Genomic DNA, 16,752 nt, shown 5'->3' on the forward strand with positions numbered 1-16,752 from the left:
ATGGTAAAGTACATATGATCCCTGAGTGGACTGGGTCCCCCTGTGTAATTAGCAATTGTAATGTTATTAACCTTCAGTAGGCAGAAAGACCAACTTGTGTGCTGTTTTCACCCATAAGCAACACGTACTTCATGGACTGGAAATTGTTTTCCTTTCTGAAGCTCCTGCTCCCCCCAGTTGCTTCTTGATGAAGGGGGACGGTGGTTCTCCTCTCCACGGCCATGGGAAGCCGTGTATACTAATGTGACTGACCAAAGAGCCCCGGTGCTCTAAGAGGGAACACACGCGCTGCTGCCATCCGGTTTGTGTGCCTCGCTGATGCTCGCAGGTTGGAATTTCCTTTGATTGAGCTGAATTCCGACGCGTTTCGAGGCGGTGACGCCCCTTAATCATGGATTGCCAGAGGAGGGCTCAAAACATTGACCATTTCCTTGTTCCGACCTTTTGTTGTCGAAAAAACCGCCCCCAGTGGGCGTGGCATATTTACAAGGCATCCAGCAGTATGCTGGTCTTTATAGTCCCGAAAATGGTAAAGTACATATGATCCCTTAGTGGGCTGGGTCCCCCTGTGTAATTAGCAATTGTAATGTTATTAACCTTCAGTAGGCAAAAAGACCAACTTGCGTGCTGTTTTCACGCATAAGCAACACGTACTTCATGGACTGGAAATTGTTTTCCTTTCCGAAGCTCCTGCTCCCCCCAGTTGCTTCTTGACGAAGGGGGACGATGGTTTTCCTCTCCACGGCCAAGGGAAGCCGTGTATACTAATGTGACTGACCAAAGAGCCCCTGTGCCCTATCAAAAGGGAACCACATAAAAGCAATATGACCACAATACCTATCAGAGGGGAAACATCAATCATAATAATGTTCACTTCATTAATGCAGAATAGAGCCTACATTGGCAAGCAAACTACTCCTTCTGAGGGCCCATGTCCAGCTCAAAAATTTAGCCATAGCTATGACCACAGGTTCCCTTGTATCTGTCTTTAAAATTCGTAATGCTCTTTGGCTTGATCTTGTGCCAATATTTACACAGATCGGCTTTAGCCATTTTTTGCGGGGACCTTTATATGACATGTACTAACAGAACATGCTGGGAACACGATAAGCCTGCTGTACAGAGCAACTCTCCCACTGTTTCCCAGAAGTTGCAAAACTGCATGTACCCATTAGTTGGGGTTTTACATGTATAGGGGTAACCAATACTGTGAATGGGAACTGGTTGCTGCAATACTCTTAAGGATTGTCAAAATAAGCAGGCACCCCACTCCAGCATTTTGAAGTGCTACATCAAAATGAGATCCTGCTCTGTGCTCTCTAGATATTGTAGGTGTGAGCTGGCCATTTCCTCTGGGTTAGCACTAGACCCGATCTGTGCTAAGCCTCTGCTACACTGTCTTGCAGCTGCTGCTGCCTTGGGATTCCCAATCTTGCCCAACAAGTCTGCACCCAGGACCTGGAGAGAACTGTACGAATGCAAATAGAGACGAACCTTCTGGAGTAAAGGCTCTGCCTGGTGAGCAAGCTTCCCTGCACCATTTCCAGTACACACTTGGTGACTACTCCAGGGTTGCAGAGGTACACCTCTCTGTTTCCCTCCTCCTAGTCGGGTAGACTCACACCCATAAGAATACGTTGGAATTCATCCTTATCCCCATCATCTGCTAGAATGGTATATCTGGACCTTAAGTTGGTCAGCCCTTACCAACCCCAAGGTAAGTTCCCAGGGCCCAAAACCCTAAACTGAAAGATAGCATGGTCTTCTTGATCAAGTTTCAGTTTAGATTTCTTTGTCAAAACAAATGTTTGAAGATATATGTATTTATTTAAGATTTACCCCACCAGACCTGGTTCGCTATCATGTGTACCCTTTGGGCTGATAGACTTGGATTTTTTTTGGGCACAAAATTGGCTTATCACAGGATGTCATAACCTCTGGTATCCGAGGGGTGTGTGTTAAAACGTAACAAAGAGATGCATATGTATGTTTGTCCACAGCAGCCTTTGGTCAGGTGCAGTACCATTTGTGTTTTTATTAGTCTGTGTATCTTATGTGCGATGTGCGGTACCAAATTGCCACATAGGATATGTGCAGGCCGTGGAATCCTTCGGATCTGCAATGTTGCCACTGGAGCTGCACATCATACCATGCAGGTTTAAATTTCTGTTGGAGCATTAGCATGATTATCTTGACCCCCCTCCCCGACCTCTCCCCCCCCCCCCCCCCCTCCACCCCCTTCCCCACTCCTACCCCGGAAAATCTTTCCACCAGATATATGGTTATATCTGCCGATCCAGTGACACTGAAAAACAGCAAATGGAGCCCACAATCTACAGGCTAGTATTTATCCCTAAATACAGCATCAAACACTAGTAAATGATTGAAGTTTTTGTTGTGCACTATCTCATTGTTTTATATACTCCACCACTTCTTTATTTATTTATAAAGTTTTGTATAGCGCGAATTCACGAGATGCTCCCCATACCTTGTTAAGTGGCCTATTTACCATGCTGCATGATTCGTGAACATTTTCAGATGCCTGAAGTCATGTCATAACAAGCAAAAGTATTTTCAGTCGTAGCCAACCCAATAGCCTGGATCCGAAGACTCAATCTGAATACATTGATCCCAAAGTGGACAATAAAGGAAAAAGCTTCCTTCACCAGTCAATTTACTTTTCATTTATTTTGCCTTTGGAGCAAAAGTCTGAATCCATGAGCAATTTGTAAATTAACACTATAGGTGTACATAAAAGTAACTCTTTCTTGGCAGTCTGGTACTGTTTTGTAACTTCATATCTCAGTTACTAACTACTAAATGATCAGTACCAATTATCTTCATTTTTTTATTTGATATAGTGGTGACCAAGTCTTGATAAATAAATAAACGTTGCCCTCCCTCACTTTATCGATCTTCGCGAAGTGTAGTATAATTAAACTAAGCGTAGCACTCTAAGTTACTTGCGAATTGAAAAAAGAAACCTTTTAAATTGTACTTACCTTAACCGTACCTAACCAGAACTATCTCGCAGTTTTTATGATTGCGCACTAGATTTTTCTTTTATAGATCAATGTGTTTACTTTCAGATTGAATGTGGTCATGTTCGCACACCAATTTTCACATAATGTATGATGTGACTGGCCGTGCTGTTGTTCATTAATGTACTCAGAGCAGCGTGCTTGTGTGTCATGGTTCTGTAATCAAGCGAGGTTTGATCAGAACCTCCTTAATTTTGCGATTTTACGACTCATTAAGTAACTGCTAAATGAGCTAACGAGTGCGAAGGCCGCAATATTTAACATGTGGAGGTTTCACGCACTCAACGAAAATTTGTTTACTTAAGTTGTTTGCAGGCTCTTACACACAGCATGTCATTACATGCTGCGGTAAGTCCACGAATAGCAGCTATTTCGTTTTTTCATCACAGTTGGCCTGAGTTAAGAGCCACACGCATGACAGACGGGTCTATGAACGAGCGGAGGCTTTGAGAGGTCATTCGCATAATATCAAACAAGCATTTGCAAAGTCAATATCTCGTCTGAGATCTGGTGGCTTTGTCAATGTATTTGTAGCCATGTTAAGCACTGCAGAGTTTTTTTTTTTTTAGTTACTTTCAACTATGCTGCACAGCGGCCATGCTGCTGTACAACATGGCTTTAAATAATTGACAAAACAGTATTCTAGAGCTTTTGGCTTTGTCATAGTGTACAATCATGCTGCCTTGCAGCATAGATGAAAGTTAAAAAAATATAAAAAACGAAAAAGCGCCATGACGTGCCCAGTGTTCTGCATAATTTTTTTCTTTTTTTTTCCTTTAAAAAAAAAAACAACAACTTTCAGCCATAGTGCATAGCGATTGCTGCTGTGCTGTACAACATGGCTAAAAGCAAACACAAGTTGATTTATGGACGGAGTGCTGAAACCTTTCAGACACTCACCCCCAGTCACAGATCTGGGTTGAATCCAGCATCGTTCTTTAGCTCACTTGTGAGGATGAATTGATTTTGAGCAGGGAGGAGGATGAAAAGTACAGTCATTTTCTGCTGGGTGGAGACTCTGGTTTATCAAAGTCTCGCCACCTGCTTCTGGCCATTGGAAGTGGACCCAGGCACTTGTTCCAGAACTAACTGATGCATCTCCTCTCTGCGTGTAGCAGAACCAATCTATCATTGCTGTTGCAGAAGCGGCGCATCACACTCGGAACCAGCACATCGCTTTAAAGAACCGATGGATCGGGACCAATACATCACTGCAGTGTGGGAAGATCAGTGCATTCCCTCGACTGCTTGGAGAAACCCGGAGCTTCGTTCAGGGAGCCAATGCCTTTCGGCCTGGCAAATTGTCTTCGGTACCGGCACATGGCCACCACTGCATGAAGAAAATCTATGCATCACCACAACTGCGGGATCAACACAGACAAATTGCTTGGCTTCACCCTGCATCTCGCATTTGTGACCATGATCAAAGTATTTTGTTCAACGGGCCCTGCGTGGCTCCTGTATCCTCGCCACTCTCCTTCACGGTTGAACTGAACTTTTGACTTTGGCTCGTCCAGCGTGACCAGATAACCCCCATAGGTGCTTATTGCTTCTAAGCGCTGTTTTGGCATTTAATCTTTAAAAATTCATATCTTGACTTCTACATATTGTATTTTTGTTGTTTTGGTCTTGTTTTATTTATAACATCGTAATCTGTTTTTCTAACATGGTGTGGAGTCTTTTTATGGTGTTTTTGCTGTGTTGCCAAATAATTTAAACAATGCCTCTTCAGTTAAGCCTGCCTGCTCTGTGCCAAGCTACCAGAGGGTGAGAACCGGTTAATTTTTTGTGTGCATCTGACTTACCCTGACTAGGATTGTGTTCCTGCTTGGACAGTATGCATACCTCTGCCAACCAGAAATCCAATTTCTGATACCTTTGTAGAACACTATAAAGAAACTTGGGTGACATACACTACCCAATCATCCCTATAGATTCCGATGAATTCAGATTTCTAAGGAGTGTTTTGAATCTCAAAATTGTATTTTTCTAAAATACTGTGATGCCCGTGTTTTGCATGTGATAAAAGAAAAACGCATATTTAAGTTACATGGGTTGATTTAAAGGGTAAAAATTGGAAAACACTTGGGTAACTTAAATAATGTATATATAATTTCAGGCAGCTTATTTGTTCTATTCTACAGCAAATTAGTAAACACTGTATAAATTGCTATGTCTGTTTCTTTCTTAAACAGGCGACTGGATTCCAATGCATTGCACTGTGACTGTGAGATACTGTGGCTATCTGATTTATTGAAGTCGTATGCTGAATCTGGCAATGCCCAGGCTGCAGCTACTTGTGAATATCCACGTCGACTTCAAGGAAGATCAGTGTCCACAATAACCCCAGAAGAGCTTAACTGTGGTGAGTGTTTACCCCTGGCTAATTCTGTTCTCTTGTTTGTTTTCTATCATCCTTACAACGTCGGAATCAGTATGCTGTTAAGGAACACTGATCAGCACGGCAAAGGACACTGAGTTGATGAAAAACCTAGCACAGCCTATACATACTCATAGTATTCCAGTACTGACAAGGAAAGGAAGTCGAGATTTGTGTTGCTTATTAACTTAAAAAATACCCACACAAGCTGACAGAACAGTAACATGTTAGGGTTTCTTACGTAAAATTTAAATATATTGTATTTACATTTTTTTTAGATTAGGCTATTATTTTGGCTCCCTTGGCTCTATCTGCAATATTTTTGTCTCGTGTGCACATCTGCATCCCAATGACTCATCCGGGAAGGAGGGGCTGACACACCTGAATAGGCAGTGTCCTGCTCCCACACAAAAGGTTGATTACTCCCCCTGTAGTGAGTCTGTAGCCAGTGTAAGGAAGAAAGGACCTCTGTGCACTTTCGAAAGACCCTTCTTTGAAGTGCTCCCCACTTCCAAGGCACAAGTGGGTATAAGTACTGGATCGCTGACTTCACCTAATCAGACACTTCTGGACCTGTAAAAAAACTCTGTAAGGAAGCACTGTTGTGCTGCTACGAGGACTATCGCTCTGCACAATGCTGCTCTGGAGAACTGCTTTTCTGCTGTGCGGCCGTGATGGCTGCTTCCCTCTGACCTTGCTGAGGAAGAACTGAACTCTGCTTGAACCAGCATGATCTCCAAGGGCTTGTTGGTTTGCCTTCTGTTTTTAAGACTCTGGAATATCAAAGTCTCGCCACCTGCTCCTGTGCCTGGTCCATTGGAAGTGGACCCAAGCAGTTGTTCCAGAACTAACTGATGCATCTCTCTGAAGTAGCAGAACTAACGCTTCATTGCTGTTGTTGGAGCAGAAGTGACGCATCGCACTCGGAACCAGCACATCTCTTTAAAGAACCAATGGATCGGGACCAACACATCACTGCAGTGTGTGAAGAATAGTGCATCCCCTCGACGGCTTGGAGAAACCCGGACCTTCGTTACGGGAGCCAACGCCTTTTGGCCTGGTATATTATCTTCGGTACCTGCACATGGTCACCACTGCATGAAGAAAATTGATGCATCACCACAACTGTGGGATCGACACAAACAAATCGCTTGGCTGCACCCTCCCTATCGCATTTGTGACCGTGATCAAAGTATTTTGTTCAGCGGGCCCTGCGTGGCTCCTGTATCCAGGCCACTCTCCTTCACGGTTGAGCTGAACTTTTGACTTTGGCCCAGTCCAGCGTGACCAGATAACCCCCATAGGCGCTTTATTGCTGCTGAGCGCTGTTTTTTGCATTTAATCTTTAAAAATCATATCTTGACTTCTACAAATTTTATTTTTGGTCTTGTTTTATTTATAAAATCGTAATCTGTTTATCTAACCTAGTTTTGAGACTTTTTGTGGTGTTTTCACTTTGTTGCACAAATACTTTAAACAATGCCTCTTAAGTTAAGCCTTTCTGCTCTGTGCCAAGCTACCAGAGGGTGAGCACTGGTTAATTTTTGGTGTGTATCTAACTTACCCTGACTAGGATTGTGGTTCCTGCTTGGACAGAGTGCATACCTCTGCCAACCAGAAATCCAATTTCTTTTTTTTTTTTTTTAAATTCTTTTTATTGTTGCATCAGGTGAATCATTAGTACCATGAACAAGACATCGCGGGGGAGCGTCAACATTCCGCTCTACCCGCCGTTACGCAACTTTTGAAATAGACAGTTACATTGCATTCATCCTGACGAACTTATTATTCTTCATTTTCACCCCGAACTCCCCCCCCCCCCCCCATCAACTATAAGTAAAGGCAGTAACTGAGGGACCTCACCTCGAAGCCCCCCCCACCCAACTTCCCCCCCCCCCCAGCAGCATGAACCCTTCCACCCACTCTCTCCCCCCCCCCCCCGCCCCTCATGGCTCTCTCGGTCCTCGAAGTTGTGTGGCAATGAGTATAAGCACTCCCCATGGCCCTTAGCCTTCTAGTGCACATATGCTGGGATCAGCGACCTACACACCCTGACTGTGCTTCATCCTACCACCCGCCCACTACCCCCTCCCGGTCCCACCCCCCTACTCCAGTCCATGGTAGTGCCTCCCAGAAATCCAATTTCTGATACCTGTGTTGAACACTATGAAGAAACTTGGGTGACATGCACTACCCAATCATTCCTATGGATTCCTATGAATTCAGATTTCTAAGGAGTGTATTGAATCCCAAAATTGTATTTTTCTAAAATACCGTGATGCCCGTGTTTTGCATGGGATACAAGGAAAATGCATATTTAAGTTACATGGTTTGATTTAAAGGGTAATAATTGGAAAACACTTGGGTAACTTAAATAATGTATATATAATTTCAGGTAGCTTATTTTTTCTATTCTACAGCAAATGAGTAAACACTATGAATTGTTGGTATCAATCTATCTTTGTCTGTTTCTGTCAGTATGTCTATATGTCTGTAGCTCTCTCTGACTTTATCTGTATGGGTCTTTGGCTATCGCTATAATCTCTAGCTTTATCTGGCCCTGTTTACCTTCATCTCAGTCAGTCTCCATCAGTGCCCATCTGCATCCCAACGACTCATCCGGGAAGGAGGGGCTGACACACCTGAATAGGCTGTGTCCTGTTCCCATACAAAAGGTTGATTACTCCCCCTGTAGTGAGTCTGTAGCCAGTGTAAGCAAGAAAGGACCTCTGTGCACTTTCGGAAGACCCTTCTTTGAAGTGCTCCCCACTTCTAAGGCACACGTGGGTATAATAACCCCAGAAGAGCTTAACTGTGGTGAGTGTTTACCCCTGGCTAACGCTGTTCTCTTGTTTGTTTTCTATCAGCCTTACAACGTCAGAATCAGTATGCTCTTAAGGAACACTGATAAGCACGGCAAAATACACTGAGTTGATACATAAAGTAGCACAGCCTATACATACTCATAGTATTCCAGTACTAACGAGGAATAGGATGTCAAGATTTGTGTTGCTTATTAAATTTTAAAATACCCACACAAGCTGACAGAACGATAACATGTTAGGGTTTCTTAAGTCAAATTTAAATATATTGTATTTAATTTTTTTTAGATTAGGCTTCTATTTTGGCTCCCTTGGCTCTATCTGCATATTTTTGTCTCGTGTGCACATCAGCATGCATTTCAGGTCGTTTAAAATACTATTTATAACATCAAAGAAGCATTTATCGCCATCTGTACACTAATTTCCAGTCTTAGACTTTCATTTTGCAAGCCACTGTAATTTGTTTCTTTTATCCAATTAGCTGAAATGATGTGAAACAACCCTAGAACTCCCACAGTGTGGGTTTGTTTATTGAAAGCCCTGGATTGATGAATGGTGTCACTTGAATTCTGCTAGCCCCCACTAAAGTGCCTAGACCAAGAGATTATCTTTATTGCATCTAATCTGTTACTCGCCTTTCTAATTGTACATGTGTCTCACTCGTTGCTTCCGAGGATTCCTCCTTCTCATGAACAAGAGTCAGCATGTGCCTGATCACCTTCATCACGGCCACGTCTTTCAAAAACATTGAAAGCTATCACATCCATTACTCTCGCTTGGCTTTTAACCCGTCTTACATCATTCCGCTTATCTGCCTTCCCCTTTCTCCCCCTCCTTTTTTTTTTTTTCAATTATATTCTTTTTAGAAGAGTTAGTACAGACTTGGACCGTGGGTTTGAGGGGGCTTAACCTGTAATTCAGCTTTGTTACATTAAATCGTGTTAAAAACAATAGAACAAGAGTAATAGATACATTTATGTATGGTAAACATAAACAGCAGTTCACAAACATTAATTGCACATTCCTGAAACGTACTGCACCATTCATAACATAAAATTCCATTCCATTGTATACACTGAAATACAATAGATAGTAAATCATTTTTAAGTGTTTTCTGCTCATTAAATTGCTTAGCTACACTCAGTTGGCTTCCCTCTTTTTCATTGAGGAAAAATGCATTGTCTAAAAAGGCAGTAAATTGCATACAGTCTTGCCAATGATATCCCTTTCCACATCTCAGATGATGAACTAGTGTGGTATATATCTTATATTTCCCCTCTCCTTGCAGAGTAGACAACCTTACATAGCAATATATTGCACAGATTTCATCAACAATAAACAGATGGCAGAAGCAAATCTCTTTCCCACTATTAAACCCACACCGCTGAAACCCAAGAAGGGAAGTGTACCCAGAATTTGCTGCATATAGGAGGACTTTGCATCAAATGGCTAACTCCATCCTGAATACGCCTGATGTTGTTTACAGTTCAAATCCCTAGCATGCCATGCACAGCTGGATTTTATAATGTGTCAATACATGTCAGTTTCCAGTGCACATTCAATAAAGCGGGAGGAACCAGTAGCCTTCAATTGCAAATGAGCTTAGTCCCACTCTGTAAAATTGATCCATTGGATCGAGATCACCAAGCAACACTTGAAGATTAAAGACCCTTCCACCACCATTTGTTCCTCATGAATAAATGAAGGTAAGGTCGTATGGGTTTTCCCAGGTAACCTGATGTTGCCTTTATTGATGGATACTCCTAATCCCATATTCCTCATCAGTAGAATAGCCTCAAGCTGGATCGAGAATTCTTCACAGCAGTACTCATGCGTGCAGTTAGGTGGCACCATGTAGCTAGCCACTGGCTTCATTCCACACCCGAAGAGACAGAGAGGAGCTTGCTTTAAGCCCCTCGATGCCAGTGTGAATTCCTTTCATTTTGATAATTCATACATGGATCCAGTGCCCCACTACCATTTTCTGCGTGTTTCAAAACCTGTCTAAATTCAAGACCACATCAATGTTCCCACCTAAAATTGCAGGGTTCAAGTCATGGCATGACTGTTGGAAGCAGAAGCCAATGACGGCTCCCCACAAGGTGGGCCTTTTGGTGTCTGAGCTGGGGAGATGACTCCAAGTTATATGAGAAGTGTGCCTTCATGCCCCCAAAAGCAATATGGGATCATAAAATGAAACCACAGACCCCGTGCAAGTCCCTCTCCAAATGGAGGATGCAGACCTGCTCCCACTCTCAAGGCCAATGTCGGGACAGATCCTCCTTGTGAGTGAAGGCAACAGGTAAGTCGAAGTCAAAGAGGAAACAATAAAAGGCGAAACAGGACTCAACCCCATCCAGCCACTCTCTATCGCAGGGATACTCAAGGTATGGCCCAGGTACTGCTTGCAGCACTCCTGGCCTTAACTTGTAGCCCCATGGCTGCTGTTTACTTGAATTAGCCCTGACATTTAGAAGGCTGTTAAACGGACAATAATTTTTTTAATGGTTAACTGAATTATAAGGAAAAGAAGCAGAAAAGATGTTCTGCATGCCTTCTCTATAACAAGCATTTGCAATGCAATAGGTCTCGCATTAGGAAAGTTTGAGCTATTGTATTGTAAATGACAAATTTTGTATTTATGTGTTGGTTTTGAAAATAGCTACATTAATAGCTTTGTCATTTACAATTCCAATAGTTTTAACTTTCGCAAATGTGACACCTATAGCATTTGTAATGCAATATGTGTCTTATTTACGTGACTTAGATGTATTGATATTACAAATAACAATGGCTTTTAATTTTTTTAAATAATTAATACTTAAATAAAAGTTATTGTAATTTATAATGGCAATAGCTTAAACTTTAGTAAATACATTTTGTGAAGCGTATGTTCAGTGTATTTTTTTGTGACTAAAATCCAAGAACAGAAGTGAAATATTAACATCTTTTTGTGACATTTGTAATAAAGCTTGAAACATTGAGAGAACATATTTGAACCAGTTGTTGTTGAATGGTTGCACAGATTGATGCTGTGGTGGCGCTGAGTGATGTTGTGGTGGCGACGAGTGATGCTGTGGTGTCATTTCCATCAACACAACAGTGATTGCTGTGAACAGAACACACAAGGGGAGGAGTATATTTTACTTTGGCATTTATTAGCTTACGGCTGATAATGACTTTCAGAAATAACATGTGTTGCATAGACAGTGTCGGCACAGAGTTTCTGCTCTCAATGGGAAAAAGCATGCCTTGCTCCCCACTAGCTGACAGTTGAAAAACAATGTCCGAGAGAGGACACCCGTTTTGTACTGGAGACATTAAATGAAGGCAGAAAGAAATGGCTGGACCAACACAGAAAGCTCCGCGGTGTAGAAAGTAGAGAAGGTGAGACTCCTGAATGCGAGTGTATGAGTATGAGGATGAAGATCAAATAGGGAGTGAGTAAAGTCAGGTGAGGGTGGGGGGTAAAGGTGTGGGGATGGGGTGTTGGGAAGGAGCCCTTGCAGTGTGAAGGAGAAAGGGAAGTGCGTCTGGCATAGGAGACTTTATCGTGAAGGATATTAGAGTGTGAGACAAAGGAAACAGCAAGGAGAGAGATGAACAAGGACGAAGAAGATGAGAGAGCGAACAGAGCAGAGACTTAGAGAGAGAAACCAAACGAGAAGGAGGGAGATAGGCATAAAGTGAAGGACGAGAGAGAGGGGGAAAGATTGTGGGTGGGTGTGTGAGGTAGAGAAAGAGCCAACGAGGGGGGAGGAGAGAGAGAGAAACAGGAAAGTGTGTGATGTTGTGTAATGTAGTTGGGCGCTCATGTAAAGCGCGCCAATATCTTTCAGTCGAGTTTGCGCTATATATTTTAAAAAAACTCCAGAAAAAACAGGAGAGCGATGGAGACCGGGAAAAAGAGAGAACAAGTGTTACAATGTCACCAGTTCTTTTCCAGTGAAGAGATGTTATCAGGTTTCCTAAAAGTGACTCAGGGCTTGACAATGAATAGCTTGTAAACAGTGGAATCAGTTTTGCCGTGAGTGCCGCCACTAGCGTGTATTAATTGTGTGCAGGAAGGGTAATGTTAGAAAATGAGAATGCAAATAATAAAAGTCCGTGCATGGGCAGGTGTTGGGATCAACTTCAGCTACACGAGTGCAAATTGTGAGATCAGGAAAGGCATTGTGTCATGCCTTCAGAGGAATTAATTAAAACAAGAAAAGCGGACATCAAAGGAAGGGTGGGAGGGAACGAGCATTTGGGGTGTGAGTGATAACGAAAGTTAATTGCTGTAAGAGGGGGAGCAGGAAGTAAGGCCGAGCGCGCCTGTCAGTCTGCTGCTTTTAAGTCCATGCCAGATGCCAGCCTCGCGCTTGAATGCCTCACATGCACTGGCCATTAACCGCATTCCAAAGGTCTTTGGTAGACTTTTCTTTTCCCCTTACTATAATCTCGCATAGCGATTGCTTACGCAATAGCTAGGCTCGACCTAAAAAGGCAAGGAGGAAGGAAACAATGTCTCACCCGACGCTGTGACAACTAGCCTGGGCAGTGAACTCTGCTCCGTTGGCGGAGTTTGCAGAGTTTTCTGCACTCTGTGCTCCACGGAACTGCGGAGTGCAGAAAACTCTGCTCTGCGTTGTGCAGCGGAGTATTTTCCTTGCTCGCGAATGGTAAGTTGGCGGGCGCAAGCTGCTGCTCGGGTAACATTTTTACCTGAGCGGCAGGAAGACCAGTGCAAAATGCAGTTCGCCCTACACTCTGTCACTTACGGAACTCCGCAGAGGTTTTTGTCACTTCGCAGAGTTTAACGTAGCAAAACGCCATGAGCTATGCTCAGGCCTGGTGATAACCCCAAATGCCATGGGTCGCAAAACCCCCCAAAAGATGGCAAGAGAAGCAACGAATTGACCAACAATGTTTGGATACAGTTTGTAAAATCTTTCCCTAAAAATAATGTTTGGATCTTCACAGTGAATCTTTGCCTCAGCCTGTTTTATTTACATAAATGTCAAATACTTAACAAGACCTGGTTAATTTGTTGACATTAGAAATTGGACCAAGAGTATGCTTGGGTAGGGTGGGCTTCATGCTTTGTAGTCAACAATTTGTGCCATGTGTTATCTTAGCTCTCATAACAATGCACATTTAATTATATTAATAAACAAAAACCTGTTTCCGGTCTAGGGAAGGCATGGCATGGCAGTTCGGGCTGGACTGTTCCCATGAGGCACAGGGTCAGACTGATTTGCATATAGCCATGTCTGAACTGGGGTGGCAGAGTGGGCTAAAGAACGGTGATGGATTAAACCCAAATCTGTTGACTGGGTGTGAGTGTTTGATTGGTTCAGATGCTCCGTCCATCACCACCCCCTTTTGTACCGCTTTGTTCGCCATAAGTTGGCAGGATATGCTCAGACGTGAGTCCCTTGCTCACTTTGCCACTGGATTCAAGCAAGCCGCGCTGAAGACGCCTGTAATGTCAGAAACTGGTCCTCGGAAGCTTGTTTCCGGTCCAGGGAAGGCATGGCTTGGCAGTTCGGGTTGGACTGTTCCCATGAGGCACAGGGTCAGACTGATTTGCATATGGCCATGTCTGAACTGGATGGCAGAGTGTGCTAAAGAACAGTGATGGATTAAACCCAGATCTGTTGACTGGGTGTGAGTGTTTGATTGGTTCAGATGCTCCGTCCATCACCACCCCCTTTTGTACCGCTTTGTTCGCCATAAGTTGGCAGGGTATGCTCAGACGTGAGTCCCTTGCTCACTTTGCCACTGGATTCAAGCAAGCCGGGCTGAAGACGGCTGTAATGCCAGAAACCGGTCCTCGGAAGCTTGTTTCCGGTCCAGGGAAGGCATGGCTTGGCAGTTCGGGCTGGACTGTTCCCATGAGGCACAGGGTCAGAGTGATTTGCATATGGCCATGTCTGAACTGGGGTGGCAGAGTGGGCTAAAGAACGGTGATGGATTAAACCCAGATCTGATGACTGGGTGTGAGTGTTTGATTGGTTCAGATGCTCCGTCCATCACCTCCCCCTTTTGTACAACATTATATATCAATCAATCAATAATTTCTTGATAAAGCGCACAGCTGCTTTAAACAGAAGTGTCACAGCGCTTTAGCAGACAATGTTGGGCCAGACGGAATATCATAGAAGCTAGACAATGTCAAATTGCCAGGTTTTGAGTTGTCTTTTGAAGGTTGCCAGAGACTCAGCCCACCACAGATTGAATGGAAGGCTGTTCCAGTGAGAACAGTAAAGGAGCAGCCTCCATGGCGACACTTCAGGAAGTTTGGGATCCATAGCAGGTGGCTATTGTTAGATTTGCTTTTTAAGAAACAATGGTTCAAGGTAGGCCTAATAAGGTCCTAAGAAGAAAGGTGAAAGTAGCGAGTACTTAATAAACGCTAGGGAGCGAAAAAATGTAGGTATAGGTAGGAACTTTTATTTACTCTTTCTTTTATATATATATATATATATATATACACACATCTTTATACTGTATTTCAGGTGCTCAAGTGAGTAATACGGTGCAGGACGTGACATAAGTGATCAAAGTGAACGGACTGTCACACAACATCAACAAGGTTAAAAACACAACAATTATATACAATGGAACGAGTGAAATTCCTTGGGTGGGTCGACGGCGTTTCGATCTATATAACTTTAGATCATCATCAGGACTGACGAGCCTCCTGAAACTTGCCAATGCGTTATCAGGCAAGGAAGATTTATTTTGACAAGGTAACTGAATTGGTTGTCACTTTCCAGAGAGAATATTGGTCTAATCAAACAAGATCTCTCAATGGGATGATCCAAGTAGCGCTCAGCCACTGTTAATTTGGACGAGGGTCCTACTTGAATTGGTTAGTTAAGGTTATGGCAGTCTAGGGGGTTCCGTTAGCGCGTTCGTCGCTATGGCAATACATAAATATTGAAGCCTGGAATTAATCCCGGCGTGTAGGCGTAGCAGAAAAGGGGGTCCGAGTGCCTCGCTGTCAGCTGCTCACCAGGTTCAACTTTATGGGGTCCCCTTGTTTATAAAAAACATATTGTTAGATTTGAGCACCCTATCTTGAGTATACGGGGTCTGTGTTCGACAAGTAATATGGGGCCTCACCGTGGAGCGCTCTGGAAGTCGTTGTCAAAGCTTGAATTTTAATGCGCTGATCCACCAGGAGCCAGTGCAGATATCTCATACGAGGAGAGATGTTATGGCGACAAGGGACTCTCCTAATTTGTCTGCCTGTTGCATTCTGGATTAACGGAAGTATGCACTTCAGATACGCAGGAAGACCAAGATAAATGCTGGTTGAGTAGTCCAGATAGGAGTTAACTAAAGTATGAATTACAGCTTTTAGGTCTCGGCCTGGCGTGAGCAGCGCATGCGCTGCACTCGCCATGCGAAGGCTTCTTGGAATCAATACAGATTCCGAAGCTTTCGGTGGGGAGTTGAAGCCCCGCCCATCTTCTTCATTCGCTGGCGTCATCCTCCATGCAAAACACAGGCTCACGATTGAAAAGGAGGTTTCTTAGTCCCTCCTTGTTACCGCCCTGTCCAGATTTTGGCCCCGCCCCTGGGACTGGATACTTTACTTGCGGCTGTACACTCTGTCCTTGATTAGTCATGTCAGAATTTTTTTTTTTTCCAGTCTCCTTCGGCAACGGCAGCCCTGTGTTTATTTTTGCATTGCGCTTTCACTTAAAGTGAAAGAGCGATGCAAATATAAACAAGCACTCTGCTCATAATGTTTTCTACAATAATCTGCCCGCACTTCCTCGTTAGTGTCTAACGTCCTTCCAGTATGAGATTTTGGTAGAAAATTGTGTTGTGGCGCCTTTTGCCCAAGATAAAAAGTGGTACCCCTGCAGTGTTCCGAACGGCGTGTCTCTGACACTGGCATTTTATCGAAATTGTATTTTAAGACCTGAACGTAAACCGAAATCACATTCTGGAATGTGTGTATACCTTTGACTCTTATTCAATGTGTTAGCAATTACTCATATCATTTTCAGCACCTCTTTGTAATGTTCATTCTCCTCATTCTGGTATTAGGAGGTCCAGCCCGTATTAAATCACCAGTGCATGTTCTGCATGTGAGTTTATTTCCGACGCACCCACCATCTTGCATTTCTCGTTCTCGCCTTAAAAAGAAATGCATTGCGGGTTACGATGTTTGTTCTTTTGCAATTTTGTGCAGCTCTATTCCCCCCACCCCCGTTTATAAGGCTGAAAGTGCAGGAGCCTTGTTTTCATGCTAAAGGTTAGTAAACACCAAGAGGATGTGATGTGCCCCTGTGGAGTCAAAACTATCGTCTGATCTAGGTCGGGGTTGATATCGTGAGTCACATATGCCTTTACCTTTCAGTAGTTAGAGTGAAACGGTGCACAGTTTTATTCCTGATGGGAGTCTCCAATTATGGTGACTCTCTCTAATGAATACTTAATGTTCAGGCCATATCCTGTTAATTTCTGCTCTCTGGTACAATAAAAACTAGTTATTAGTTGATGGATT

At 43.4% G+C, this 16,752-nt stretch overlaps 1 protein-coding gene across 2 annotated transcripts in view; it reads left to right on the plus strand.

Annotated features, from left to right (window-relative positions):
• Window positions 1–16,752, plus strand: part of PXDN (peroxidasin) — a 740,799-nt gene that overhangs the window by 311,647 nt on the left and 412,400 nt on the right. For both annotated transcript variants that reach the window (XM_078647879.1, XM_078647880.1), the window contains one exon: window positions 5,237–5,406. In XM_078647879.1, the coding sequence (XP_078504005.1) occupies window positions 5,237–5,406 (170 nt within the window). The remainder of the gene's footprint in view (window positions 1–5,236; window positions 5,407–16,752) is intronic.

The sequence above is a fragment of the Lissotriton helveticus genome, chromosome 6 (assembly GCF_964261635.1).
Source record: "Lissotriton helveticus chromosome 6, aLisHel1.1, whole genome shotgun sequence".
Lineage (NCBI taxonomy): Eukaryota > Metazoa > Chordata > Amphibia > Caudata > Salamandridae > Lissotriton > Lissotriton helveticus.